This window comes from Felis catus, chromosome D3, assembly GCF_018350175.1.
Source record: "Felis catus isolate Fca126 chromosome D3, F.catus_Fca126_mat1.0, whole genome shotgun sequence".
Lineage (NCBI taxonomy): Eukaryota > Metazoa > Chordata > Mammalia > Carnivora > Felidae > Felis > Felis catus.
Genome location: NC_058379.1, coordinates 18,730,696 through 18,756,725, shown reverse-complemented (window position 1 = coordinate 18,756,725; position 26,030 = coordinate 18,730,696). Strand labels below are relative to the sequence as shown.

Below are 26,030 nucleotides of genomic sequence, written 5' to 3'. Positions count from 1 at the left end.
TCAGCCAGGTAACCAGTTTGGAAGGCTGCCTCTCGCACGACCAAGGGATGGACGCCCGAGCTGAGATTTCTACTGTCTCTGATTTCATTATATTTTCCAGTGTTGCTGGGGGTAGGAATGGTACTGGGCTTTCCAAGCTCCAACTGCTTTTTAGGCTTTTTAATTCTGCCACAACTAAAAGGAATTCTGCGTCTTCATTTTAGGAACAACTTTTCTAGGGGCGCCTGGGGGCCTCAGTCGATTAAGTGTCTAACTTCGGCTCGGGTGATGATCTCACAGTTCGTGGGTTTGAGCCCCACGTTGGGCTCTGTGCTGACAGCTCGGAGCCTGGAGCCTGCCCCTCCCCTGCTCACGCTCTGACTCTGTCTCTCAAAAATAAGCGTTAAAAAAATAAAAAAACAGCCTTTCTTGGGGGTGTTTGTCTGGTTCAGTTGGTAGAGCATGAGACTGTTTTTTTTTTAATTTTTAAAAAAAATTTTATTTATTTTTGAGACAGAGACAGAACACGCATGGGGGAGGGGTAGAGACAGAGAGGGAGACACAGAATCTGAAACAGGCTCCAGGCTCTGAGCTGTCAGCACAGAGCCCGACGCGGGGGCTTGAACTCCTGGACCGCGAGATCGTGACCTGAGCTGAAGTCGGACGCTTAACTGACTGAGCCACCCAGGCGCCCCCGAGCATGAGACTCTTGATCTTGGGGTCGTGTGTTCGAGCCCCACAGTGGGGATAGAAATTACTTTAGAAAAAGAGAGGCTTTTCTTCGTGTCTCTGACATAATACGATGGGACTGGGAAGGCAATGTGTTTGTGGAAGGTCGGCATTTGCCCAGGCCAGCCTCCTTCACTCCTGGCACCTGCTGGGCCCCAGGGGCACACTGGGTGCCCAGAGACAAAGCCAGCAGTGCATCCACGTCCTCCCAGTTCGTTTTTGTCAAAGTGGGACTGATTTCTGCCCCGGGGCCAGGGAGGAAGGAACACACATTGAGCCCCTGCTGTGTACCCGGCCCACCCAGTACAAGTGGTTTACAGGCACCATTTCACAACCCCCTGGGCTGGCATCAGGAGCCCCATCTGTCAGAGGAGGAAACTGAACCCCAAGGACAGGGCAAGAGGACTTGGCCAGGGTGACCCGGCCAGGCACTGGGGTTTCACATCTGAATTTGTATCTCCCGTCGGCTGTGGCCACTTCTGCGCCAGCAGACAGAGTCAGCCCGCCTCCCAGCACATCTTCCTGCCAGGACATCCCTCTGTGGGGAGTCACTTATCTGACCCACGTTAACCTGACAGTGCGCAGAAACCTGGATGAGCCCAAAAGTTGGACAGAGGTTGACCGGTGTATTCACCTATTGGTTCATTCTTCTAAACACAACAATAGTTCAAGCCTGTAATAAATATTTCAAACCCATCATAATACATCTCTATTATAGACAAGGAACTGAAACCCATTTCTCCCTAAAAAAAAGCCTCGGTTTCCTTTTCTGTACCACAGGGGTCTTGCTAATACCCACCTCACAGGTTGTGAGGCTTAAATTGTTTTTAAAAAGCTTAATGCTTATTTTTGAGAGACACAGGGAGAGAGAGTGGGGGCAGGGCAGGGGCAGAAGAGAGAAGGAGACACAGAATCTGAAGCAGGCTCTAGGCTCCGAGCTGTCAGCACAGAGCCCCATGGGTGGCTGGAACTCAGGAACGGTGAGATCGTGACCTGAGCTGAAGTCTGACGCTTAACCGACTGAGCCACCCAGGCGCCCCACGGGTTGCAAGGTTTAAATGAAATGTTACTGGGGTGCCTGGGTGGCTCGGTCCGTTAAGCCACTGGCTCTTGATTTCAGCTCAGGTCATGATCTCAAGGTTCAAGCCCCGTGTGGCCCTGCGCTGACAGCTCGGAGCCTACGCGATTCTGTCTCTCTGCTCCTCCCCTGCTTGTGCACATGCTGTCTCTCAAAATAAATAAATATACTTAAAAAATAACACAAATGTTACTATTTGCAAAGCAATTAGAAGTGTCTGAAGCATAGAAAGCTGTCTTAGTGTTAAATAAAACTGCAAAGATATATTTATGCGTTCGGGTGTATAGGATGATGTGATGGAGTAGGGAATCCTGGCTCTGTTACAGCTGAGTGGCCACAGACAAACCACTGCGGCTCTCTGAGCCTCAGTTTTCTCATCTGTACAAGGGGGATGTAATAGTCCCCAGCTCACTTGAGAGTCAATGAAACTGCCTGTTAGGGCGCTGGGCTGCGTGATCGTTCGGTGTTGGCCCGATTTTCGTTTACAGAGAGTTACAGGAGAATAGAGGGGTCCTTCCTTCCTCGGGTTTGGTGGGTTGGTGGGTGAGTTCCCCGGGTGTACACCCCCCCCCTCCCCCCGCCAGCTTGGGGCCGCGCGCCTGCGCGCTGACCGCCTGCGGCTCCCGCAGGGCCCGGTAGGTGGCGCTGTGGGCACTGCGCCCCCGAGGCACAGCCGCGAGTCTCTGCCAGTCCCGGACCGGATCTCCCCGCCTCCTCCCGGGCCCCCGCTAGCATCATCCGGGTGGCTTCCAAGGGCCAAGTGAGGAGCCCCAACTGAATCCTGGTGGGAAAGTTTGAAGCCTCTCAAGCGGAGGCTTTGGGGTTCTGACTTCATTCAGCTCAGCCTGTGTCAAAGGTGTATCTTGTTGCTTTTGCTGCTACTTCCCCTACGAGATACCCCTACGAGATACATCTTCTACCTGTCGGGCACCGCCACCGTCGCCACCACCACCCAGCACATTTTGGGGTTCAAGTCCAGGTTCTATAACTTTGTAGCTGCGTGATCCAGGGAAGTCAGTTCACCACGCTGAGCCTCAGTTTCTGCGTCTGTAAAATGGGACAGGAACACTTCTACCTAGCAGGAGTACGTAATATAATGGGTGTAAAGTGCCCGACGTGTCGAAGATGTTCAAGAAATGGCCTTTATTCATTTTTTAAATGTATTATGATTATTATCATATATATTATGATTATATATATATATGATGATGATGGTCATTATTAAAATTACTATGGCGTCATAGCGTTTGAACACGATAGCGTTATGGATACACACCAGGGGCTCCTGAAGGGACAACCTGGCCCTTAATGCAGGTAACACGCCCATGTTCACACACTCCTCGTTCTTAAAGATACAGAGCAGGACCCATGTGGACGCGCCAGCGGAAAAGCCCAGGAAACATCGTGCAGCCTGGCTGTTTTTCTGACTCTGCCCTGATCTGCTGTGGGACTTTGGGCAAGTTCCTTCTCCCCTCTGGGCTTTAGTTTCCTCATCTATAATATCAGGAGGTTAGATAGTTCAAAGCTCCCTCCCCGCTGTCAATCTCCAGGAACCACCTCGTGGTGTCACTCGTAAGGAGCCCCTGGTATGCACGCGTGATTCCAGTGAAATCAACACTACACCCTCAAGCGGGGACATCAGTCCTTTCTCGTGACCTCTAGGGGAATGACACATGCAAAGCGCTTAGCACAGGGCCTGGCACTTACAGGGTGCTTGAGAAAGGACGGTGAGGACGATGACTCGCCCTTCGGCAGCCCTTCATCTAGCCCAGAGAGAACTGTCTGGAAGGCAAGTCGGTCAGCTGCTGTTTGCTGAGCACCTACTATGTGCAAGGCCCTAAGCTAGGCTCAGGGGGTCCTGCAGGGAAAGGACAGATAAGGCCCCATCCTCCAAGGGGCTCCTGCACCACTGGAGGAGACGGAGATGGGGGAGGGCACGAAAGCTCTCTGAGGAGGTGACATTTGAGCTGAGATCTGAAGGGGGAGAAAGAACAGGCCATGAAAAGGGGCTGGCTACAACTAGTGCAAAGGCCCCGAGGCAGGCGGAAAAGCAGCTTGTACTAAGGAGGGAGAGAGGGCAGAGTGGCTGGAGCCTGGGGGTTAAGGTGGGGTGTGGTTTTTGTTTTAAGAGCAAGGGAAGTCATAAGCCTCTGTGAACAGAGGGCGAAACCAATTCACAGTTTACAAAGCTCTTTCCTAGGATCTCCACGGGTTCTTTTCCCGGACTCAGAAAAGAGGCCATCTCCCCACCCCCCACCTGTGCCTCTTCTTGGCTGAGAAAATGGAGCCCTCATCACAAGTATGTGTGAGTGGGGAGGGGTCCCAGGCCTCTGTGAAAGCCTGGGCCTTCCTCCAGAAAGTGCTAGTTCCCTGTGAGGATTTCACTCATTACTCCAGGGACCTTCACGGACCCCTCCCCCCCCCCAACCCGGCAGCCTACCTCGGGACCCCAGCTGGGGAGCCCTGAATCACTCAGACCCCTGCTGGCACCGAGGCCTAGATGCCCCCCTCCCTCACCACGCCACAACTCCAGATGAAGGCTATCTTTGAAACGCCAGTGGGCAGCAGAGGCCCAACCACACCCACAGGAGGGTGGCTGTGCCCATGGCAACGGTCCTCTGAAGGGAAGGGCTTCCTTCCCACCTGCTCTCAGGTTTCTGCCCCAGGGAGAATTCCAGAGGAGCCCCATTGAAGGTGTCTGGCAGGGCAGGGCCTCCGGTCTCTGGGCCAGCCACCAGCAGCGCTGAGGTGGCCAAACCAGCTGATTTGTCGCCAGCCTCTTGCCTCCTGTCTCAGTGGCTTCTTGGCAAATGTGAGGGGATGTGATTTCACGGGGGGTCTGCTGTCTCCTGGGGCAGGCTCCCAGAAGAGACTGTCGGAGACACGGTGCCCTCCCTCCCTCCCGGCTGTGTGACCCCAGGCTGGTTCCTTCACCTCTCTGGGTGCGCTTCCTCTCCTGTAGCTGGGAGGAATCCGCGAGGAGAAAGCGCTACGCACCACCTGGCACACACCTTTCCCCAGTTGTCTCTTCTGTCTTTTCTTCTTTCTCATCGCGGTTTGGGCCCATCCACGCCATGCACTCACTGGAGAAAGGACAAGAAGGCCGGCCAGAATTTCTCACCTGGACAGCCCCGCACTCTCCAGTCCCATCCAGTGGCTGGGGCAGTGCCCGGTGGCTGCTGTAGGGGTTGCGGGGGGTGGGTGGCGTTTGAATTTAGACGGTGCCGGGTTCAAATCCTGACCGCATCCTGGCAGGTACCTTGGGCAAGGGGTTTCACTGTTCGGAGCCTCAGTGTATCCGCCTGCGGAAAGGGCTGAAGAAGACTCCCCGCCTTGAGGCGGTGGTGGTATATTTACACTGAGACTGTCACCCATCAGCTCGAGAACCATTGTCACCACCCCCAAAAGAGACCCAACACGCTTTGGGCCACACCCTCCAAGCCTCGCCTCCCCCCAGCCCCTGGCGACCGTTCACCTACTTGCCGTCTCTGTAGACTTGCCTGTCCTGGGCATCTCACACAGACGGGATCACGCGACATGTGGCCTCCGATGTCTGTCCGGCTTTTTTCCTTTTGCAGGCCCATCCAGTGGCGAAACTTCATCCTTTCTATCATTGGGTAATTTCCACTGTGTAGTTATGCCACATCGTATTTATCCAGTTACCATCCGAGTTGTTTCTATTTGGGGCTATTACGAATAGCGATGCTATGAACATTCATATTCAAGGTTTTTTGTGCGGACCTATGTTTTCATTTCTCTTGGCTTTATCGCTCGGAGTGGAATTGTTGGCTCCTGTGGTAATCCTGCATTTAACATTTGGAGGAACTGCCAGGCTGTTTTCCAAAGCAGCCGCACTATCTTACATTCTACGAGCAGTGTGTGAGGGCTCCCGCCTCTCCACATCCTCGCGGACGTTTATTATTGTCATTTTTTTTTTTTAACTTGAGAGAAAGAGCAGGGGAGAGGGGCCACAGGAAAGAGAGAGAGAGAGAGAGAGAGAGAGAGAGAGAGAAAGAGAGAATCTTAAGCAGGCTCCACACTCAGTGTGAACCCGGCACAGGGTTCCATCCACGACCCTGCGCTCATGACCTGAGCCAAAATCATGAGTTGGACGCTCAACAGACTGAGCCACCCATGAGCCTCTCATTGTCTGCCTTTTTGAGACGATATATTTTTCAAATGTTTATTTACTTTATTTTTTTGAGAGAGAGAGAGAGAGAGAGAGCACGCACATGTGCACAAGCAGGGGAGGGGCAAAGAGAGAGGGTGAGAGAGAATCCCAAGAGGGCTCCTCGCTGACAGCACAGAGCCCAGGGCAGGGCTCAATCCTACGAACCATGAGACCATGACCTGAGCCGAGATCAAGAGTCTGACGCATAACTGACTGAGGCACCCCATTGTCTTTTTGAGACCATATTTTTACTGGCTGTGCTACCCTGAGCAGAGTCTCCTGGGTGTGGGTTCAAATCCTACCAGCTGTGGAATCTCAGATGAGTAGTCTGTCTGCATCCTTTTCTGGAAAATGGTATAAGAATCCTTTCCTCCCAGGCTGTCAGGAGATGGGTTGGAGACTTCATCAGAGTCATGCCAAGTGGAAAGTGAGGTGCACCCGTCTTGTTTTCATAACTGGGCACCACCCTCCGGGGGTTGGGGGCAGGTGCACCAGGTGTGAAGTCCCTGAGATGCTGACCCATCTGGCCTACTGATCTCTTCCCGGTGCCCGGACCTGAGTCTGGCATACGCTAGGTGCTTGGTAAGTGCAGACCCTGGGTACAGCTCGGGACCTCCCTTTGTGGTAGCGGCTGAGCCCCCCTGGGGCTCTCCGGAACCTGTGTGGGCCAGAGGACCAGGCCGGGCTGTAGCCTCTACAGGATTCTGCCTGCGCTAAAGGCCTTGACATTTTTTCCTTCCTTAAGACATGTTCCTTCTGTGTGTGTTAAGAGCCCTTGCCCTTCCGGGACAGAGGCCAGAGAGCTTCGCCAGTGACAAAAACCGTCACATAATGGCAGGCACATCCTAGCAGTGGCCCTTGTTCACGTTCAGTAAATCCAGTGAGTGTTTGTGGGGTGTCCTAGGCACCTCACTTCCCCTTCCTACTCACCCCTTCCCTGCAAGGCAGACCTCCATGCTCTCGATCAACCAGTATTTTTTATTTTTTTTTACTACTTTTTATTATTTTTAAAAGCTTATTTATTTATATTTGAGAGAGAGAGAGAGAGAGAGAGAGCGCAGTGGGCAGAGAGAGAGGGAGACAGAGAATCCCAAGCAGGCTCCGAGCCCACAGCACGGAGCCTGATTCGGGGTTGGATCCCATGAACCATGAAATCATTTTATATACACAGTGGAATATTACTTGGCAATGAGGAAGACTGAAATATGGTGTTTTATAGCAACGTGGATGGAACTGGAGAGTGTTATGCTAAGTGAAATAAGTCATACAGAGAAAGATGCCGTATGTGGATCCTGAGAAACTTAACAGAAGACCATGGTGGGGGTTGGGGGGAAAGGGAAAAAAAATGAGGTTAGAGAGGGAGGGAGCCAAAACATAAGAGACTCTTAAAAACTGAGAACAAACTGAGGGTTGACGGGAGTGGGAGGGAGGGGAGGGTGGGTGATGGGCACTGAGGAGGGCACCTGTTGGGATGAACACTGGGTGTTGTATGGAAACCAATTTGACAGTAAATTCCATAGTAAAAAAAAAAAAAAAAATCATGACCTGAGCTGAAATCAGGAGCCTGATGCTTAACCAACTGAGCCACCCAGGCGCCCCAACCAGTATTTTTAAAGTACCTACTAAGTGCCAGAAGCTGGTCCTGCAGCTGCGAACAAGATAGATGTGGGGGTGCCTGGTGGCTCTTGATTTTGGCTTAGGTCATGATCCCGTGGTTCTGTGAGAACGAGCCTGAGTCTGGGCTCAGTATTGACAGCAAGGAGCCTGCTTGGGATTCTCTCTCTCTCTCTCTCTCTCTCTCTCTCTCTCCTCCTCTCCCGATCACACGTGCACACGTGCATGCTCTTTCATTCTCTCTCAAAATAAATGAACTTAAAAAAAAAAAGACAGATGTGATCCCTTGCCTCATGGAAACCAGTACTATTTTCCAGATAAGGACACAGGCACTGGAAGGGGAGGCTTTTGCTCGTGGCTCCCGTCGAATCAGCGGCAGCCAACATCCCACCTCCTGGACCAAAAAAAGTCACTTCCTTGCATGGGACCTCAGTTGCCCAGTCTGTGAAATGTGGGGCCGGAGGGGCCTGGGTTAGCTACCCTAGTGCTGACGGCTCACAGCTCTAACCCCGGACCTTGGAGGAGAGCAGGTACCCACCAAGGTACCTGCTTGGTGGAGGAGAGCTGGCCCCACCGTCTCCATCAGGCTCCTGGTAGCCAGGATCATCCTTGTCATTTTCTTTTCATTCGAGAGGCGCCTCTCTGCAGAAATGGGCCCCAGATTCTCTGCAGAAACGGGCCCCAGATTCGTTTGCCTGACGCCCGCTCCTCCCAGCCAGCAAGGCCCCCAGCAGAGAGGCTTTCGGTCTGGAAGGCCTGAGGGAGCCTCTTCTGTTTACATTCCTCACCACAGCCAGATAGCTGCCTGTTTGCTCTAAGATCCTGAAAACCCAGACGGAAGAGCTTCTCTCCCCTCCCCATTATGGAGGGAGCCGCTTCTGGAGAAGCCACACCCCTCTCCAAGCCTCAGATTCCCATCTCTACAGTGAGCACGGGCGATCCCTGCCTCACAGCCTGCTTGGGAGGAAGGTTTACTTGACAAATCTCCGTCCCCACACCCCCGCCACTCTCAGTGAGTTGATTATTAGGGTTTATTTTTTTTTTGTAAATGTTTTGCACTGGCGTTTGAACACATCATGTCTGGTCAGGTTCTCTCTCTCTCTCTCTCTCTCTCTCTCTCTCTCTCCCGCTGCAGCAATGCCAAAATCCGACTTTCTAGCTGCTGAACCAACGTCTCACGGGAGCCACTTCTGTTTGCAGGCTGAGGGACCCCACTGTTTTTGCGGCCAGCTCAATTTAAAGAAGAACAGTAATGATAAAGGGGCTAAGAACGTTCCCTGTGCGCTGCAGGGACCTGGTGCTCCCAGCCTCTCCACTGTGGCTGTGGGCTGGGGACATACCTACACCCTACTCTACAGTGGGGACACAGAGGGGCAGAGGTGGAGATGACTGGCTGCTCAGGTAGGGCACAGAGCCACAGCTGTGGTGGGGGGTGCTCAGGGAGCTTGGCTCTGGAGCTCAGGCCCACCGGGCTTCCAACCAGTCCCAGCAGAAGTGAGCTGCCCATCCTGTGGAGGCATTCAAGTAAAAGGCGAGACTGCATGTCAGGAGCTCACCTTCACCATCCAATAAAAAATTAAAAAAACAGGGGCGCCTGGGCGGCTCAGTCGGTTGAGCGCCGGACTTCGGCTCAGGTCATGTTTTTCCCCCGCGTCGGACTCTGTGCTGACAGCTCGGAGCCTGGAACCTGCCTCTGATTCTGTGTCTCCCTCTCTCTGCCCCTCCCCTGCTCACCTCTGTCTCTGTCTCTCAAAAATGAATAAATAAATGTAAAAAAACCTTATTATTATTTTTTTAAATTAAAAAACAAAAATCAAAAAAACACACCCTGATCACCTCCTAGGTGCCAGGCCCCTTGCTAAGCGCTGGTAAAGAGGGGAAGAAAGGGAGCTCACGTGAATCTAGCCCCAGACAGCACGGTCTGGATCTCAGATGCCTCCCCTGTGGGACTTGGGGCTACCCCAGGGCAGGGTCCCCCGCAGCCGCGTCTGTCGGGGGGCGGGGGGGGGCTGTCTACCAATGAATGAATGAATGAGCCAATGCCCGGGTGGGAGGACCCGCCAGGCGCCCATTACCAGAGGAGGAGCTGCCCGGGGGTGGCGGGGTCAGGAGCCCGGGAGGGATCTCGGGGGCCCCAGGCAGAGCCCTCCCCGGGAAGCGCCTGTGGCCCCGCGGCCGCGATCGCGACTCCCGGCTTCCCGGGTGGGGGACCGAGCCCGCTCCCCGTCCCCCCCCCCCCCCCAGCGGAGGCGGCGAGCGGCGGGGGCGGGGGCAGCCGGGGGCGGCGCGCGGCGCTGGAACCTGAGCCGGGGGAGGAGAGTCGCGCGGCGCGGGCGGGCGGGCGCCGGACGGCCGGGATTCAGGAAGCGCCTCGCGGTCCCGGAGGTGAGTGGGGCCGGGGCCCTCGGGGCAGGGATCCTGGGGAGGGGGGGGCGGCGCCCCCGGGGACGTCTCCGAGGCTCCGAGGCTCCGGTCCGGGGCGCGGGAAGGAGGCGCGGGGTCCCGCCAGCTCCCGCTGCCCCGCTGCGTGCCCTCGCACTCGCCCCCTCGTCTCTCTCGGCTTCGGTTTGTTTTATCACCTGTGAAATGGGCGCCGGCGTGGGCCGTGGGGTCGCCCGGTCTGCGGGAGGGAGGTCCCGGGGTCCCCAAGAGCCAAGCGCAGGAATCAGAGGCGAGGAGGCCCTGCAGCCCACCTTAGAGGCATCCCCATTTCGGGGGGCTGGGAAGGGGCAGTCGGGGGCCCTGCGGTCTGCCTTCTATGGCTCAGCAAGCGGGAGGGAATGGGAAGTCTGGAACTTCCAGAGGCCCACTTCTTCGTTGGCCTCAGTTAGTCCCAGAGACGGCTCTTCCTCCAAGAGGCAGGACAATCTTTAACCTCCGGCTGTGCCTCCAGAGCCTCCTGGGAGGTCCGCCAGGACGGGGAGAGACCTCCCGCACTCCCCACTAGCCTGCAGAGACCCGCCACAGACTGCTGCGGGGGCTGCTCACCACCCCGCCTGCTTGGCCCTGCCCAGCCCTTCGCCGTCTGCCCTCCCCATTTTGCAGATGAGGAAACTGAGGCTCTGGTCGGGGGTGGAGCCAGGTGGAAGTTTTACCCAGGGCTGCGGGGCTCCAGAGCCCTCCCTGCCTGGTGCCCCGGTGGTGGTGGTGGTGGTGGGGGCGGGGGTGCCCTGGCTCAGCCTCTACCGCGGGGCTCTGCTGGGGCTGGGGCTGTGTGATGCTGTGTGTGAGCTTTGTTCTGGGAGCTAAGACCCACTCGGGGATTTAAGCTTCGCCACTTTATCTGTGGGGTGAGGACGGGGGTAACTCCATGACCCGAATGAGGAAGTTGAAAAGGTGGTCTCTTTAGAGAGGTCAAGTAGAAGGGACAGGCCTATGTGGGCCCCCCCGTGCCACCGCAGTTTTGTGTGACCTTGGGTCAGTCCTTTGGCTGTCTGAGAGATAGCTCGTCCAGGGCTGTGGGGGGGACAGACCGCCTGGGAGGAGCTGGGCACACACTCCCAACTCACCCAGCAGCGTCATTGTGCTTGCTTGCTCCGGTAATGAAGAGGTGAAAAGAGGTAACTGGCCGTTCCCCCATTTCTCTAGTTGATTCTGTTCGAATAACAGTAGGGAGCCCCTCTTCCCACCTTTGTCGGTGGTAAATCAGAGTGGGGAGGAGCTCCCCGAACAAATGGCAGGCGGAGGTCATGGGCCAAGGCAGGGTCTGGTTTGTAAAACCCCGGAGGTGGGGGGGGGGTCGCTGTGAGAGGAGGGGGTGTGGGTGAGAGCTGAGAAGATGCGCTGGGGAGTGGCTGCGGGCGCCCTGGCAGTTCACCTGGTGGGAGCAGGGCCTTGGCCGCTTTCTCCTGTGTCTAGCAAGGCCTCCTGGAAAGCACCCTCCCCCCCCCCCCCCCCCCCCCCCCCCGTGTCGGCCTCGGACCCTGGGCAGGGTCTAGCCGGAGGGCTCTGGCCCCCTCCACCGCCTCCCCCACACTGGGATTGCCTCTCCGGCCAGCTGTGCCCTCCAGGCAGGTGGGCACTCAGCAAGGTGAACACATATGGTAGATGCTTGGCAAATGTGTGCTCTCAAATGAATGGGGGCCAGGAGAGAAGTCTGGGAAGGGATCGGGGAGGGCTTGATCGAGGTGGGGGTTCAAGCCACACCTTGAAGAATAAGTAAGGGAAAGGGCATTCAGGTAAAGGGAAGGACATTATGAGCAAAGACCTGACCACCACCTGCTGCCAGGTGGGTAAAGCTAGACTTTGTGAGGCCAAGACATTGTTCCGTTTGTCTGGAATGTGTGACGTGACCAGGAAGGGCAAGGGATTGGGCAGGCAGGGGCTAGGTCAGACCCAGAAGCCCTGACGTCCAGGCTGGGAGGGACGTGCCAGATGTGTGGTCTGGAAAGGTCCCTCTGGCTGCAGAGTCAGGGCCAGGCAAGGAGGCCGGTCCCCAGGCTGGAGAAGCCATCCCGGCCCGGGGCCCGAGGCCCAGGATGGCGACTGGAGAGGGGTGGCTGGCAGGCGACGGGGGGAGGGAGAGAATCGGGCAGGGATTGGCCTCACTGGGCCCGGCACAGGTCAGGTGCTCCATAAATCTCTACTGCACAGTTGAGTGACTTGACTACATCATTTTGAGAGGGCCCAAGTCCTTTGCGGTCCTTTACCTGTTCCTTGGTGGGAGGGGGAGTTGGCATGGAGCGCGCATCTCGACCCCTCACAGGCCCCTGACTTGCTGTCTGCCTCAGTTTCCCCCATTTGATTCTGGGAAAGACACTGCAGGCCCCTCCCCAAATCACTGGGCCATACAGAACAGCTCCACTTCTCATCACACACCAGATCTGGGGAGCCAAGAGAACGTTGCATGCCAGCGGGCCCTCTGGAATGCTCCACATGGCCCATTTGGAGTGGAATTCACCTGTTAAAGATTAATTCAGATCTCTTGAGATACCTGTGGCCCTAGGCCCCGAAGCTGGTGCTCTGATCACTGAGTTCTGCCTGGCTTAAGCCAAACCTGGGCCGCATTAGTAGTCCTTATGATGGTCGCGAGCATTTATTGAGCGCTTACTATGTGCCAGGCACTGAGCCGAACACTCTTAGTACATTTGGATATGAAACTATTATCGTTCCCATTTTTGAGAGGGCGGAGCTGCGCGGTCTGGGTAGTGAAGCCGCTTGCCTAGGGTCTTTTAGTTGGGGAGGGGCAGAGCTGGGATCTGAACTCCGTTTGTCTGATTCCAAAATCCATGCCCTTAACTTCCAAGGTGGCCTGTCCCCATTTGTCCCGTCCTGAAGTCACGGGGAAGAGACTCTGCGGTGTAGAGAGAAGAATCTGGATTGCTCAGACAGGCCCTGCTTTAAGTCCTAGGTCTCCTGCTCCTTCTCCAGGGAAGCTCGGGCAAGTCACCTGGCCTCTCTGAACCTCAGTTTCCTCTTCTGTCAAATGGCGCTCTCAGATGCCACTTTGTAAAGACAGTCCGAGGCACACGGATGGGGCTCCGGAGCACCGTCTTCATCCTCATCCTGTTCCAGGACACGTTTTCCTCCAGCTCGTCCCTAGGGCACCCTCTGAGAGCCCCTCGGTGCCAGGCAGGTGGGCGGAACGTAGCAGGGGCAAAGCTAGACTTGCATTTGGACAAAGGACGATGCCTTTTCAGCCGTGAGATATTTATGGGCATTGACTGAGTGCCAGGAGCCCGTCAACGTTTCCTACTTCCTGATTTAATGCTTTAAAGACTAAGGCTGGAGGGGACGCCTGGATGGCTCAGTCAGTTGAGCATCCGACTCTTGATCTCAGCTCAGGTCTTGATCTCGGGGTCGTGAGTTCAAGCCCTGCATTGGGCTCCACAGGTGTGGAGCCTACTTTAAAAAATAAATAAATCCATAAAAATAAAAACAAAAATACTAGGGCTGGAACCTGGCTATCTGGTTTAACTCCCGGCTTTTAGTAAGTTCCCTTACTCCCTGGGCTGTGGTTTCCCCATCTGAAAAACTGGGATAATAAGAGCGCCTGTTCTGTGGGGTGGATGTGGGCAGTCTCCAATGCCACATAGTGTGTCACCTGATGTTCACCTCGATGATGTCACAGCCTTGCCCCCACTGGAGATGGGCAGAGGACGGAAGCTGAAGCTCATTTTATGGCTGAGAAAACCGGGGCTCCAAGGGAGAAGCAAGTGACTCTGGTCCCCTTGGGTCCCTGGAAAGCCCAGTGGCCAGTTCAGCTTCTACTTTGGACCAGCGCCTCTTAGAGTCAGACCCACCTTGGTCCCCACTCTAGCTCTGCTACTTGCTGCTGTGTGACCTCAGGTGGCAGCTTGACCTCTCTGTTCCTGGGGCTGCCACCCAGGATTTGCTGGAGGTTGGAGCTTCGTCAGCTTGAGGGGGATTTGGGTCATTCTGGCCACTACGCTTGCCCCAGCCTGGACTCCCCCCTGCCTGGGTTTCCCTTGGGTCCCGTGAACTGGCACGCTGGCCGAACAGGAACGAGGAAGGGAGGCCAGGCCCTTACTTTCACCGTGACTCTGACTTCCTTCCTGCCTCTGAGCCCCTTCCTGATCATTGGCTTCCCCTTTCTGTCCCCAGCCCTGGCCACTGCTGTGTGACCCCAAGTAGGTCACCTCACCTCTCTGAGCATGTTTCTTCATTGGTGAGGGAGCATCAGACACCGCGCCATGGGCATAGGAAGCCCTCCATAAAAGGTCTTGGGTCTGCTCCAGATGAGGTCAGAGGATGGGAAAGGCTGCAGAAGGAGGAGAGGGTGTGGGGGGCAGACAGGAAGGCTATTGACCAAATGGGAATACTCTTATTTTTCTTTGGGTGGTGAGTAACGGCCGCCCGCCCTGCCACCCCCCTGCACAAAGGGCTCCTCAGTCTCACCGGCGCCTGTTTTTCCCTGAGGGTGGAGTGGCCTGGGTTCCACCCAGCTGACCGGGAGGGTGACCACCTTCTGGGATGGTTCCTCATGTATGTGTACTGGTGGGGGGGGGGGGCACACTTGTAACACATGCCCCGAGTGTGCCCCACAGGCTCAGGGGAGACCCCTGTGGGCAGGGGGCCAGTGAACCTCAGGCCAGGGACCTGTCAGCCCGGTTCACTCCTGTCTCTTGCAAAGACGAGGAGCTCAGGAAAACCTGTAGACGTAGGGAAGGAAGAGAGGAAGGAAGGAAGAGAGGAAGGAAGGAAGGAAGGAAGGAAGGAAGGAAGGAAGGAAGGAAGGAAGGGAAGGGAAGGAGGGAGGCAGAGGTGACTGAACAGACAAATTAACAAGGCAGGGGCATCAGAAAAAACCACCTACTCGAATTCAGACTCTGGCTGAGACGGAGTGGGCTTGGGGAAGTGTCCTGGTCTGCGTGAGCCTCAGTTTCCTCACCTGCAAAACGGACTCATGATTAGCTGTCGTCCTCATGGTGGGTGTGGGCCTCACAGGTCAGAAAGCCCAGCGCTCTGTAAGTGCTCCATAAATTATCTGTTAAAGGTTGGGAGAGAGGCAGGACGTTAGCCACCTAGGCAGGTAGTTGGGCAGAGGTCCCTCTGTGTCCATTCCTTCATTCGTTCATTCAGCAAGCATATCTTGAGCAGCGACTAAGTGCCAGGCCCTGTTCTGGGCCCTGGGGACTCAGTGGTGACCGGACAGAAAAGTTCCTTTTATTCCCCCACAGCCTTTGGGGCTGCACTTTATTTTATTTTATTTTTTTAGTTTGTTTTGATGTTTCACTTCTTCTTGAGGGAGAGAGAGCACAAGTAGGGGAGGAGCAGAGAAGGAGGGAGACAGAAGATCTGAAGCGGGCTCCGTGCTGACAGCACAGAGCCCCACGCGGGCCTCCATCCCACGAACCGTGAGATCGTGACCCGAGCCAAAGTCGAACGCTCAACCGACTGGGCCACCCCGGGGCTGCCCTCGATGAGGCTCTGACACCCACGATGAACAAGCAACCCAGCAGTGGGTGCTGTGATTAGCTTCCTTCTAGAAAGGAGAAAACGGAGGCTCGGAGAGGTGAAGTGACCCATCGGGGGCTGGGGGTGGGGGTCACACAGCTACTAAGCAGCAGAGCCAAGGTTCAGACTCCAAATCTGTCTGCCTGCAGCATCCCAGCGCCTCACTACTGCACCACCTGCCTGATGAACTCCACGGGGTGCGGCTGTAGAAGGGTGACCCCAGAGAGAGGGCTTCATAGGGTGACCCCAGAGAGAGGGCTTCGTAGAGCCTAAAGGGATGAACTCACATGGGGTTAAAAGCAAACGGTTGGAATCCTAGCCACAGTCCCTTCTTGTTGAGTTGCTACCTCGGCTGGGTCCCTTGTCTCTCTGCGCCTCGCTTGGCTGCTGTATAAAACGGGGATAACGATAATGCCTCCCTCACGGGAGAGGCAGATGTAAAGGCGCTCGGTGCCTGGTGGGTGTTGGGTAAATAGCCCCCCTCCCCTGCCCCGCCTCCACTCTGCCGGGACGTGGTTCACTCGCGTGGGAATGGAGACAATAATATCTAGTATCTAACTTCTGGAGTCATGACTTGGATTAAGACAGAACGGTGCTGTGTGGAAGGTACCAGCGAGGGCAGGCCCTGCTAACGGTGGGATCTCAGGCACCAGCCTCGGCCATGGCTTTAAGCAGTTAACCAGAGACACAGCCTGCTGTTGGCACAGGCTGCTGGTGAGGCGGGCTGGGGCGGAGAGAGGGTCTCAGACTGGTTTTCTGCTCTGCGTCAGCTCCCTTCCCAGGCCCGATGAACCCATTCATTCCCTGGGTATCTGCTCCCTCCTCTGACTTGGCAGCCTCAGGCCTTTTGCGCATGAGAATGAGGAGGATGGATGCCTGCATGGGCGGGTGGGGGTCTTGTCCCCTCTGGGCCTCAGCCTCCCAGCTGGGAAATGGGGCTGTGTGGCCTCCTGGAGATGGTGAGAGAAGGACATGAGGGGCCAGAAGACCTTTTTGGAAGGCGAGGTCTCCAAGCACGGTCCTGAGCCCTGGCCTTGGAGCCAATAAGTCTGGGTCCAAGCACCCGCTCTGCCCTGCCCTCTGGGACAGGGCCACCATGTTCTTGAGCCTCTGCTCTGGGCCAGACCCTCTGCTGGACCCTTTACACCTTTTTAATCCTCATGACCATCCCATGTGGTTTTTTCTTTTAATGTTTATTTTTGTGAGAAACAGAGGGGAGAGGCAGAGAGAGAGCGAGAGTGAGAGTGAGAGAGAGAGAGAGAGAGAATCCCAAGCAGGCTCTGAACTGTGAGCACAGAGCCCAATGCGGGGCTTGAACCCACGAACCACAAGATCATGACCTGAGCCGAAGTTGGACGCTTCGCCGACTGAGCCACCCAGGCGCCCCACGATATCCCCGTGTTACACCAAGGAAACTGAGGCTTGGGGAAGGAAGCCACTTGCCCAAGGTCACCAAGCCAGGAAGGGGAGTTGAGATGTGGTGCACGTACCACACAATTCACCCTTTCAGAGTGTGCAATTCAGTGGTTTTTTAGTGTATTTGGAGTTGTATGTACATTCCCACCACCTAGCTCCAGTGTGTTTTCATCACCCCAAAAAGCACCCCCTCCCCCTCGGCAGTCCCCATCCCCGCGCTCTCTCGCGCCCCCTGCAGCCGCCAGCTCTGTGTCTCTATGCATTCGCCTCTTCCGGACATGTCACGTAAATGGAATCGGACAGCGTGTGGCCTTCTGCGATCCATGGCACATGCTCTTAAAACCACCGAGCCACACTACCTCCTGGTGGCCCCTACCCCAGGGCTCGGGCCCCTTGGACGTGAATGGCTGCCCGCGAAAGCTCAGGGAGATGTTTGTGCACAGTCAGGACCCCTCCAGCCAAGGACCCGCAGCATGACCGAGTGACTGCGGTGGCCCCACGGCCTTGCCCTCTGTGGGGCCTGATGAGTCACCCCAGCCTTGCCCCGCCTGGGTGGTGTGAGCTTCAGAGGGGCGCTCTCCTGGGTGGGTGGGGGGGGCGGCTACAGGACACTGGGGCTCTGTCTGCGCCGGACAGGCGGCCGCTGTGCAGCAGACAGGAAGCGGGCTGGGCCGAGACCTGCTAGGTAAATATGGGCTGGCTGGGGAAGGTGCCTGGCATGGCGTGATGCCCCCTGCGGCCACCGCCCGCCAGGGGCCAGGGAGCCTCGAACAGCCTGGCAGGCAGCAGGCTTCGCCTGGCCAAGGGGCCGAGCTCGCAGCCGGCTGCTCCAAGGTGGCTGCCAGAGTCCCAGGCTCTGGGCCCAGCCACTCCGCCCTCCCCGGCAGGCATACATACCTCCCTTGGTCCTACATCTGTTCGTCCACCCTTTGATGATGACAATGATAATAATAATAATACAGCGATGTCGAGGACGCTAACAACAGCATTCTTTATGGAGTGTGCCTTCTCCAGGTGCCGGGCTCGGTATTTCACGCACTATCCTATTTCAGCCTCGCAATAGTACCCTGGGGTGGGTGCTGTCACCATCACCAGGTACAGGTGAGGAAATCGAGGCACAGGAAGGCCAGGTGACTTGCTCAGGGGCGCACAGCTGGCGAGCTGGCCATCTGCCTCGGGGCCCGTGGTCCCTACCACCCACCCAGCGCCGCTTTCCCCACCCCCTCCTTCCACCCTTCCCTTCGGGAGTCCCCAGTCTGTGTAAAGTATCCACTGAAGGCACAGGTTCTGGGACCACATGCGTTTGAATCCTGCTTCCCCCTCTCAGGAGCTGGGCAACACTGTCGGAGTGACTCTACCTCTCTGAGCCTCAGTTTCCTCACCTGGAAGGTGGGGGTGGGGGTTGGACAGAGCTGGTGTTTTCTCTCCGGGATCCCTGTTTTCTTAACCCTTTCCCCACCCACACCGCCCCTCCAAGACTGACCTGGAATGACTGGTGCTCACAGGTGTGTTTATTCCAAGGGGACTGCAGGAAATGGGGGCCCCAAAGATGCGGCATAGAGCCCCAGGTTGGAGGGGGGAGGAGTGCCCTGGGTCTGTCTGGGAGCCCCATACTACCCCCCCCCCCGCCTTGCTCTGCCTTCTTCCCACCCACCTACCCATCTTTTCTTCCTCCACCTTCCTCCTCCCCTGCTTCAGGCCACATCAGTCCCCCGTGCCTTCTATGCTCTCTTGTCCCCACACTTTGGACCTTGCTGTCGGGCCCAGGCCAGACCCCCTCCTCCTTGCAGCCTGTCCCCATCCCTGTCAAAGGATCTGCAAACACCCTCCAGGGGCTTCAGAAAGACCTTGCCTTACAGCTTATGAAAGCAAGTATTTATCGATGTCCCATTCTGCCTCAGCCCGGTGCTGGATGCTGGGGAAACAACAGACACAAAGTAGCCCCTCCCTCGTGGAACTAAAACTCCAGAGAAGAGCGAAGATGAATAAAGGAATAATACAAGTAAATGCACAAGTTTAATCCTGGGAAGAGCTATAAAGGGAGGCGTAGTTTGCTCTCAGAAAGAGGAACAAGGAAGCTGGTTTAGACTGGAGGTCAAGGAGGCTTTTCACAGGAGGTGCCTGTGAAGAGGGGGACCTGAGCAAGGGGACCCAGCCAGGGGGGAAAGAGGGGACAGCCCTGGCTAAGGTCTGGAGAAGGAAAAATCCCTCTGCCGCCCCCTCTCCCAGACTCTTACGAAGCTCCATTCTTTTATGTTTCCCCGGGCGCCCTGCAAACAGGTGGCACTCAACAGATGCCCGTTGGAGTGAATCGATCCCAGGAGGGAGGGAACGGAGAGGAACTAGCTCCCTGGAATTCTCCCTGGGGTGGAGTGGCCCTGCACGCCCAAACTTGCCACCAGATTTAAGCAGCTTTCCTGGGTCATGGAATCAGGAGGATGGGATTTGACAAATATGTGCCAGGGTTTCCATGAGATCAGGCAAAGCCACGGGCAGTGGTGAGGATGGGCCCCTTCTTCCACCTTCGGCGCGGGGAGGGGGCAGGCAGATGGTGCAGGAGGCCCCGCCCCCGCTGGGTCTGAGATTCTCAGAGAGAAGGTGCCTGCCGTTCATGGAGCGTGTAGTTCGCTATTGATTGAGGGCTTACTCTGTGCCAGGTGCTTGACTCAACTTGTATAATTCGCACAACGACCCAGTTAAGATCCCCATGGACAGGTGAGGAGAGCAAGGCCCAGGGAGGTTAAGTCACTTAACTCAAGCTCACGCGGCTGATGAGCAGTGGGTGTGGGAGCCGACCCCCTGATCTGTCTGATGAAAATGCACACTTTTTCCATGCCCCACTAGCTCCCTCCAGGGGCTCCTCCTCGGGGGAGAGGGAGTGGGTTTGGCCATCCTCACTGAGTCCCCAGATCCTTTAGAGCCTGGGACCTCTGTCAGGGCAGAGAGGGAGGCTTGGGGACCTTGGCTCATCACTGTATCTCCTCACCCTGCTCAAGACCTCTGCACCCCTTAACTCAGCACTCCTGAGCCCCTCTGGTCTACACAGCTCTGAACACCACTGGACATGACTCTGCTTCTTGGTTTGTCTGGCTGTTTACTCTGTTCCCCACCGGAAGGCCAGCCCCGGGAGGGCGGGGGTTTTTCTCAGGTCTGTTCCCATCTATGTCCCCTGCACCTGGCACCCTGTAGGTGCTCACTAAATATTTGGTCAATAAACGAATAGATGAGTGGTTTCTAATCCTGCTCCTTGGGCCCTGAGATTCAGACCCCCCCCCCTCCATTCATCCTGTCCTACCACCCTCTGCGTGGACTGCAGTCTGGTTTTTATATTCAGAAGACGTGCTCTGTGCTTAAGACGTGTGATTCCACCGCTTGAAGTGAATGCAGTGGTGATGCGCAGTGTGTGGGGAGGTTCCCACTGAGGCATAAGCGTCCTTGGTTGAGCCCCCAGCGCCCTGCTGCCAGCTGGGTGCCGCCCGCTGCCAAGATCCCCGGTAGGGGTGGGCCCCGGGTAGGGGTGGGTCCCGGGTAGGGGTGAGTCCAGGTAGGGGTGGGCCCCGGTGGGCTCACCGCGGGCATGCGCATGCGCACACCACACGGGGAAAGACGCGAATAAGCATGCGCGACATTCACGCGCTGAGGAGACCCACGAGGACTCGCAGCCTCTCTCCCTGCCTGCCCCCCCCCCCTTCTTTCCCAAGTCTGGCATTGGTTTGGAATGTGTAATAATAGGCTACAGGGCAAATTAGAACAGGGAGTGAACTCTCCCTGACCACAGAGAACAGGGTAGCCTTTGCGGAAAGAATTGCCACAGAGCAAGCAGCAGAGCAGGCTGTGTGTGTGTGTGTGTGTGTGTGTGTGTGCACACGTGTGCATGTGTGTGCACATGTGCTCATTGGTGTGTACATTGCTTGATGAGGAAGGAGTAGCAGAGTTAGGATTCAGAGGCCATCTTCATGGCCATTTGCTCCCTGGGGGGGGGGCCCTCAGGGCCTCAGTTTCCTCAACTGTAAAATGGGAGCAGTAGTCCAGCTTTGTGGGCTCTCGCGGGCCATGAATGCCAGGCTGGGTGCTTTGCTGTCGTGTGTGTGTGTGTGTGTGTGTGTGTGTGTGTGTGTGTGCGTGCGCAGAGGGGGGTGAGGAGGACAGGTGAACATGCTGTACCACGTCGGTGACGATGACGATTAAAGTGCTCATCAAGTGCTTATTAGGGGCCCAAGAGACAGGTGACCTGCCTTATGTCACGGCAGCCCTATGGGACAGATGCTGTCATTGCGACCCTCATGTTACAGGTGGGGAAACGGAGGCTCAGAGAAATTAGCCCAGGCTGGTAGTAATAATCCTTAGCTCCCAGGCTCCCAGGTTGTACAGCTCGAACATGATACTGCAGGTGCCCGGCGCTGTGCCTGGCCGCCGGCCCCTGCCCAATCAACTGAGGGGTTAGGGTAGCCCAAGCTTTGTAGCCAAGTGTGCAGATTTGAATCCTGGCTCTGTCGCTAACCTGCTGTGTGGCCGCAGGCAAGCCACTTAACCTCTCTGATCCTCCGTTTCCTCCTCTGGAAAGTGGGAATGAGAGCCGTACCTCCCTCCAGGGCAGGGTTTCTCAGTCTCAGCACTTTTGATATTTCTGGGCCTGGATCCCTCCTTGTGGTGGGGACTCTCCTGTGCATTGTCCCCATGATTATTCGTTGTAATTAAAAGCTAATAATGGTCACATGTGCCTTGCCTGAGGCTACCAGTGAGGCGTGAGTGGCTGAGAGGAGATTTGAATCTGGGGCCGGCGGACTTTGGACTCCTTGTCGTGGAGACCTCAGAAACCTTGGATGCCGTCTGGGTTGGGGTTCCTTAGGAGAGGGGGCGCAGGCATGGTGGGGGGTTGGGAGCTCCCTGAGGTGGGGTGTCCGTCTGGCTCTGCTCCAGTGGGGGAAGGGGTGTGGTAATTGGGAGGGTGTTGACCGCGGAGGCATGTGCCCCAATGCCTCCTCTCCCCTGACCCCTGGGTCCCCCATGAGGTGGATGGGGCTGGGCCCTGGGAAATGTAATCTTCCCCCTCAGATGCCTGCACCCCAATGGATACCTATCCCTGCCTCATCACGCCCCCCCACTGCTGCAGAACAAAACCGTCCGACATCTCCCAAGATCTATAGGAGGAGGTGTGTTCACCCCGGTTTTACAGGTGGAGAAACCGAGGCCCAGGGAGAGGAAGTGACTTGTCCAAGATCACACAGCTGCTAGTTACCAGGGCCAGGACAGGAACCAGGTGTATCTGATTTCAGAACCTGTGCTCCTAACCTTTCCTTCCTCCTTTGATTAGAATCATCGATAGCCCCCAACTTATTCCCAGAGTTGGCACTGGGAATGCCCGACCTCATTTACTTCTTCCTGCAAAACTATGAAACGCTGCTGCCTTTGCACCCATTTTAAAGGGGAGGAAACTGAGGCTCTGGGAGCTAAAGTAACTTTCCCAAGGTCACGCTGCATGTCCATAGCAAGTGAGCTTAGAACCCAGTCCTGAATAACCCTAAAGCCCATGCTCTCCCTCCCCACTGGTGCCCAGAAAAGGGCCCATCCCCGCAGGAGCTCCGACCCTCGGGATGCTCCGCCGTACCCACCCACAGGGGCCTCCTGCCCTCACCTCTCTGGCCCAGGCTTCCCTCCTGGCAGCCAGAAAACAAACAAGGTGGGAACCAGTGTTTATTTGGTCCTCTGCTAATGTGTTGGGCAGGCAGAGGAAGACACAGAAAAGAGAGCTTTTCAGACATCTCCCTGCAGCCCGGGTGGGATGGTGAAAGTTCCAGGAAACTCGCCCTCAGTGCCCAGCCCCGCCCACCGAGCAGTGTGCCGCGGAGGGCAGGGGCCTGCCAGGGCTTTGCGCCTCCCTGTCCTTGCTCCTGGTTAGCGGTCGGGCCCAGAGCTGGAGAGACCTGGGTTCAAGTCCAGCTCTTCTCCCTACAAGCTGCATGACTGCCCCTCTTAAAGCTCCAGTCTCTTGGGGCGCCTGAGTGGCTCAGTCGGTTGAGCGTCCGACTTCGGCTCAGGTCATGATCTCGCGGTTTGTGAGTTCGAGCCCCTCATTGGGCTCCGTGCTGACAGCTCAGAGCCTGGAGCCTGCTTCGGATTCTGTGTCTCTGTTTCTCTCTGCCCCTCCCCCACTCACACTCTGTCTCTGTCTCTCTCACAAAATAAACATTAAAAAAAAAAAATTAAAAGCAAAACCAAAAACCTCCAGTCTCTCCATCTGAGAAACGGGGGGAACGAATTATACCTTCATCCGCGTGGTACCTTTCTAGGTGTTGGGGATGCAGGAGTGAACAAGGACAGATGCGTTCCCTGCCTCCTGGTGCTCACGGCCCAGGAATGAACTAATCCCACGAACAGATGGTCAGGGAGGGCTTCCCAGAGGAAGGGACAGTTGAGCCGGGAACACAGATGGGTAGGGGATAGGCAGGCCAACAGGGGAGGGGAGGGACCGGCACTCGGCACTGGGAAGCAGAGTTTTTGCACCGTGGGAAGTTAGCTATAGTCTTGGAAACTCAGTTTGCTGTTCTTCAAAATGGGAGTCATAAGGATGGCCCTAGGAGAGACGGAGTAATGCTGGCTCACACAGTGGGTTTGCACCTGTTTGCTGAGCACCTGCAGGGCCCGAAGCTTGCATTTAATGGTTACGTTTTAGTGCTTACTGTGTGCCAGGCACTGACCACGGGAATGCATGCTCTCTGCCTGGATGTCCCCATTTTACAGATGAGAAAACCGAGGCCGTGAAATGTCAGCTTGCCCAGTGCCACACAGTTGCGGAGTGTGGAGCCTGGATTTGAACCCTGCTCTGCGGGGCTCTGAAGCTGGTGGGGTTGGTTGGGAGTAAGCCCCAGGCTCCGGGTCTGGGGTCCCAGGATGACTCTGAGGCCCTTCCTCCTCTCTCCACCTAATGCCCGGGGTAGCTGGACCTGAGGCCCGTTTACGTCTCCAGGTCCCTAAAAGAGGCTCCTGTTGTAGCTCTTGCCTGGGGCTGCCAGCCAACCACATCTGGGAGTGGTCACCCCGCACCCCTGTCATTACAACGGTGGCTTTGAAGCAGCTGGCAGCCGTGCTGTTTGCCCACGTGGGAGGGGGCTTCCTGGAGCCCCCACCCCTGGCCAGGCTCCGCCTGACTCCCCTCCCGTTCCCTTACAGGCCGAGCAGCGCAGACGGGTCCCGGGTCAGCATGGCGGATCCCAGCGGAGGCCCCCACGCAGGGCCCGGGGAGGTGGCTGAGACCCCCGGGGACGAGAGCGGGACCCCCGGGGCTGAGGCCTTCCCCCTCTCTTCTCTGGCCAACCTGTTTGAAGGGGAGGATGGCTCCCCCTCCCCCTCCCCGGCTGACACCAGCCGCCCCGCTGGGCCAGGTGATGGGCGACCAAATCTGCGCATGAAGTTCCAGGGTGCCTTCCGCAAGGGGGTGCCCAACCCCATTGACCTGCTGGAGTCCACCCTGTATGAGTCCTCGGTGGTGCCTGGACCCAAGAAGGCACCCATGGACTCGCTCTTTGACTATGGCACCTATCGTCATCACCCCAGCGACAACAGGCGGTGGAGGAAGAAGGTCATCGAGTGAGTATTGCTGGCTGCCTGGCCAATGGTCTCCTCTGTGTTGAATCCGTCCGCCCGTCCATCCATCCACCTACCTGTTCGCCCACCTGTCCACTTTTCCATACACTTGTCTGTTCACCCGTCTGTCCATCCATCCGTCATCTCCTCGTTCATTCATCCAGCTACCTGTCTGTCCACCTGCTCGTCCACTTGTCCACCCGTCCATCATCCACTCATCAGATATCTCCCTCCCCATCTGCCATCTGTCTATCTGGCTGTCCCCCCGTGAAAACCCCTAAGAACCCCTCTCAGGCTTCTGTGTGTGTCTGGAGGACAGTCTTGAAGTCTGGAGATGGCCTGTTGCCTGGTCCTTGTCTGTCCTCCTTGCTGATCACAGACTCATTTATGCCCTTGGATGAAGCCCTTGCTTGGTCAGGAGCTGTCTCCTTTCTTTGTTCACTGAGTCACCGATTCGTTTAGTGGATGTTTCTCAAGCACCCACCACGTGCCTGGCAGGGGGGTCGGCCCCGTGACTCCAGGGTTGAGCCAGACCAGGTACCGCTCCTACAGAGTTCAGACGCTGAGTAGCCTCCACTGCTACCTTCATTGTGGAAGGTGAGGCAGGCGATAAGCAAGCAAATGGGCACGTGAACACACAGTTCGAGTTGGGGGAGGTGCTGAGGCAGAGAGGGGAGCTGATACGGGCAAGGTATTCCAGGAGGGCTTCTTGGAGGAGTCAACGTTTAAGCTCAAAGCTAAGGGATGAGAAGGGGCAGCCACACGGGGTGAGGGTGGTGTTCCAGTGGACGGAAGTGCACATACCAGGGCCCGAGGCTGAAGAGGCTGGGTGTGCCCAAAGACCGAGATCTCACAGCCGTCCGCACGCTGCTGGACAATCGGTTCCACCTGTGCTCAGAGGACAGCAAAGCGCCCCGGTGTCCCCATCTCTTCCAGGTCCGGCTGGAAGCTTGGTGGGCTCCGTGCCTCCCTTTCCCTTCCCAACCCCCTCCTTCGGGCCTCACCCCGCCCCTACCCCAGACAGTCAGGGCTAGTGGCTTTGGAGGGGCCTTGCAGGAACTGGAGGTGTGGGTGAAGTCTCCGGAGACCCAAGCACCACCTAGTGCGGTGTGGGTGTGAGGGTGTCCTTCCCGTTTCGTTTTTTGGTTCCAAGTTCACAGTTCGGGAGCGGATGAAATGGGGGCTTCCCAGGTGCTCTCAGGATTATAGCGGTCTGTGCCCTCATCCTCAGGGGGGGCAGCCCTGCCCTGGCACCCTGCCGCTGGAGCCCTGCCTCAAGGTGGGGGGTGGTCTGGGGCCCAGGCAGAGGAAGGAAGGAGAGCAGCTGTCCCCGTCGCCTGGCCTGCCAGCGGCTCTCCCTGCCCCTCAGCCCCTCCTGCTGCCCCACAGCCTGACCTCAGTCTCCCCTCCTGCCCGCCCGCCTCTGTCACTGCTCCCCCTCGGCTCCCCTCCTCTCTCCTCGGCTCCCTACACTGTCTCCGTTTCTGTCTTCCTCCGTTCATTTAACAGATTCTTAGTGTGCCCCGTATGCACCAGGCACTG

General features: G+C 56.7%; 1 protein-coding gene across 1 annotated transcript in view; it reads left to right on the top strand.

The window, feature by feature from the left end:
* Positions 1–9,863: 9,863 nt before the first annotated feature.
* The window catches only part of TRPV4 (transient receptor potential cation channel subfamily V member 4), a 35,390-nt gene continuing 19,223 nt past the window's right edge, over positions 9,864–26,030 (top strand). Inside the window, exons 1-2 of the mRNA XM_023241517.2 lie at positions 9,864–9,956; positions 24,075–24,491. Coding sequence (XP_023097285.2) covers positions 24,106–24,491 — 386 coding nt within the window. The 5' untranslated portion in view covers positions 9,864–9,956; positions 24,075–24,105. The remainder of the gene's footprint in view (positions 9,957–24,074; positions 24,492–26,030) is intronic.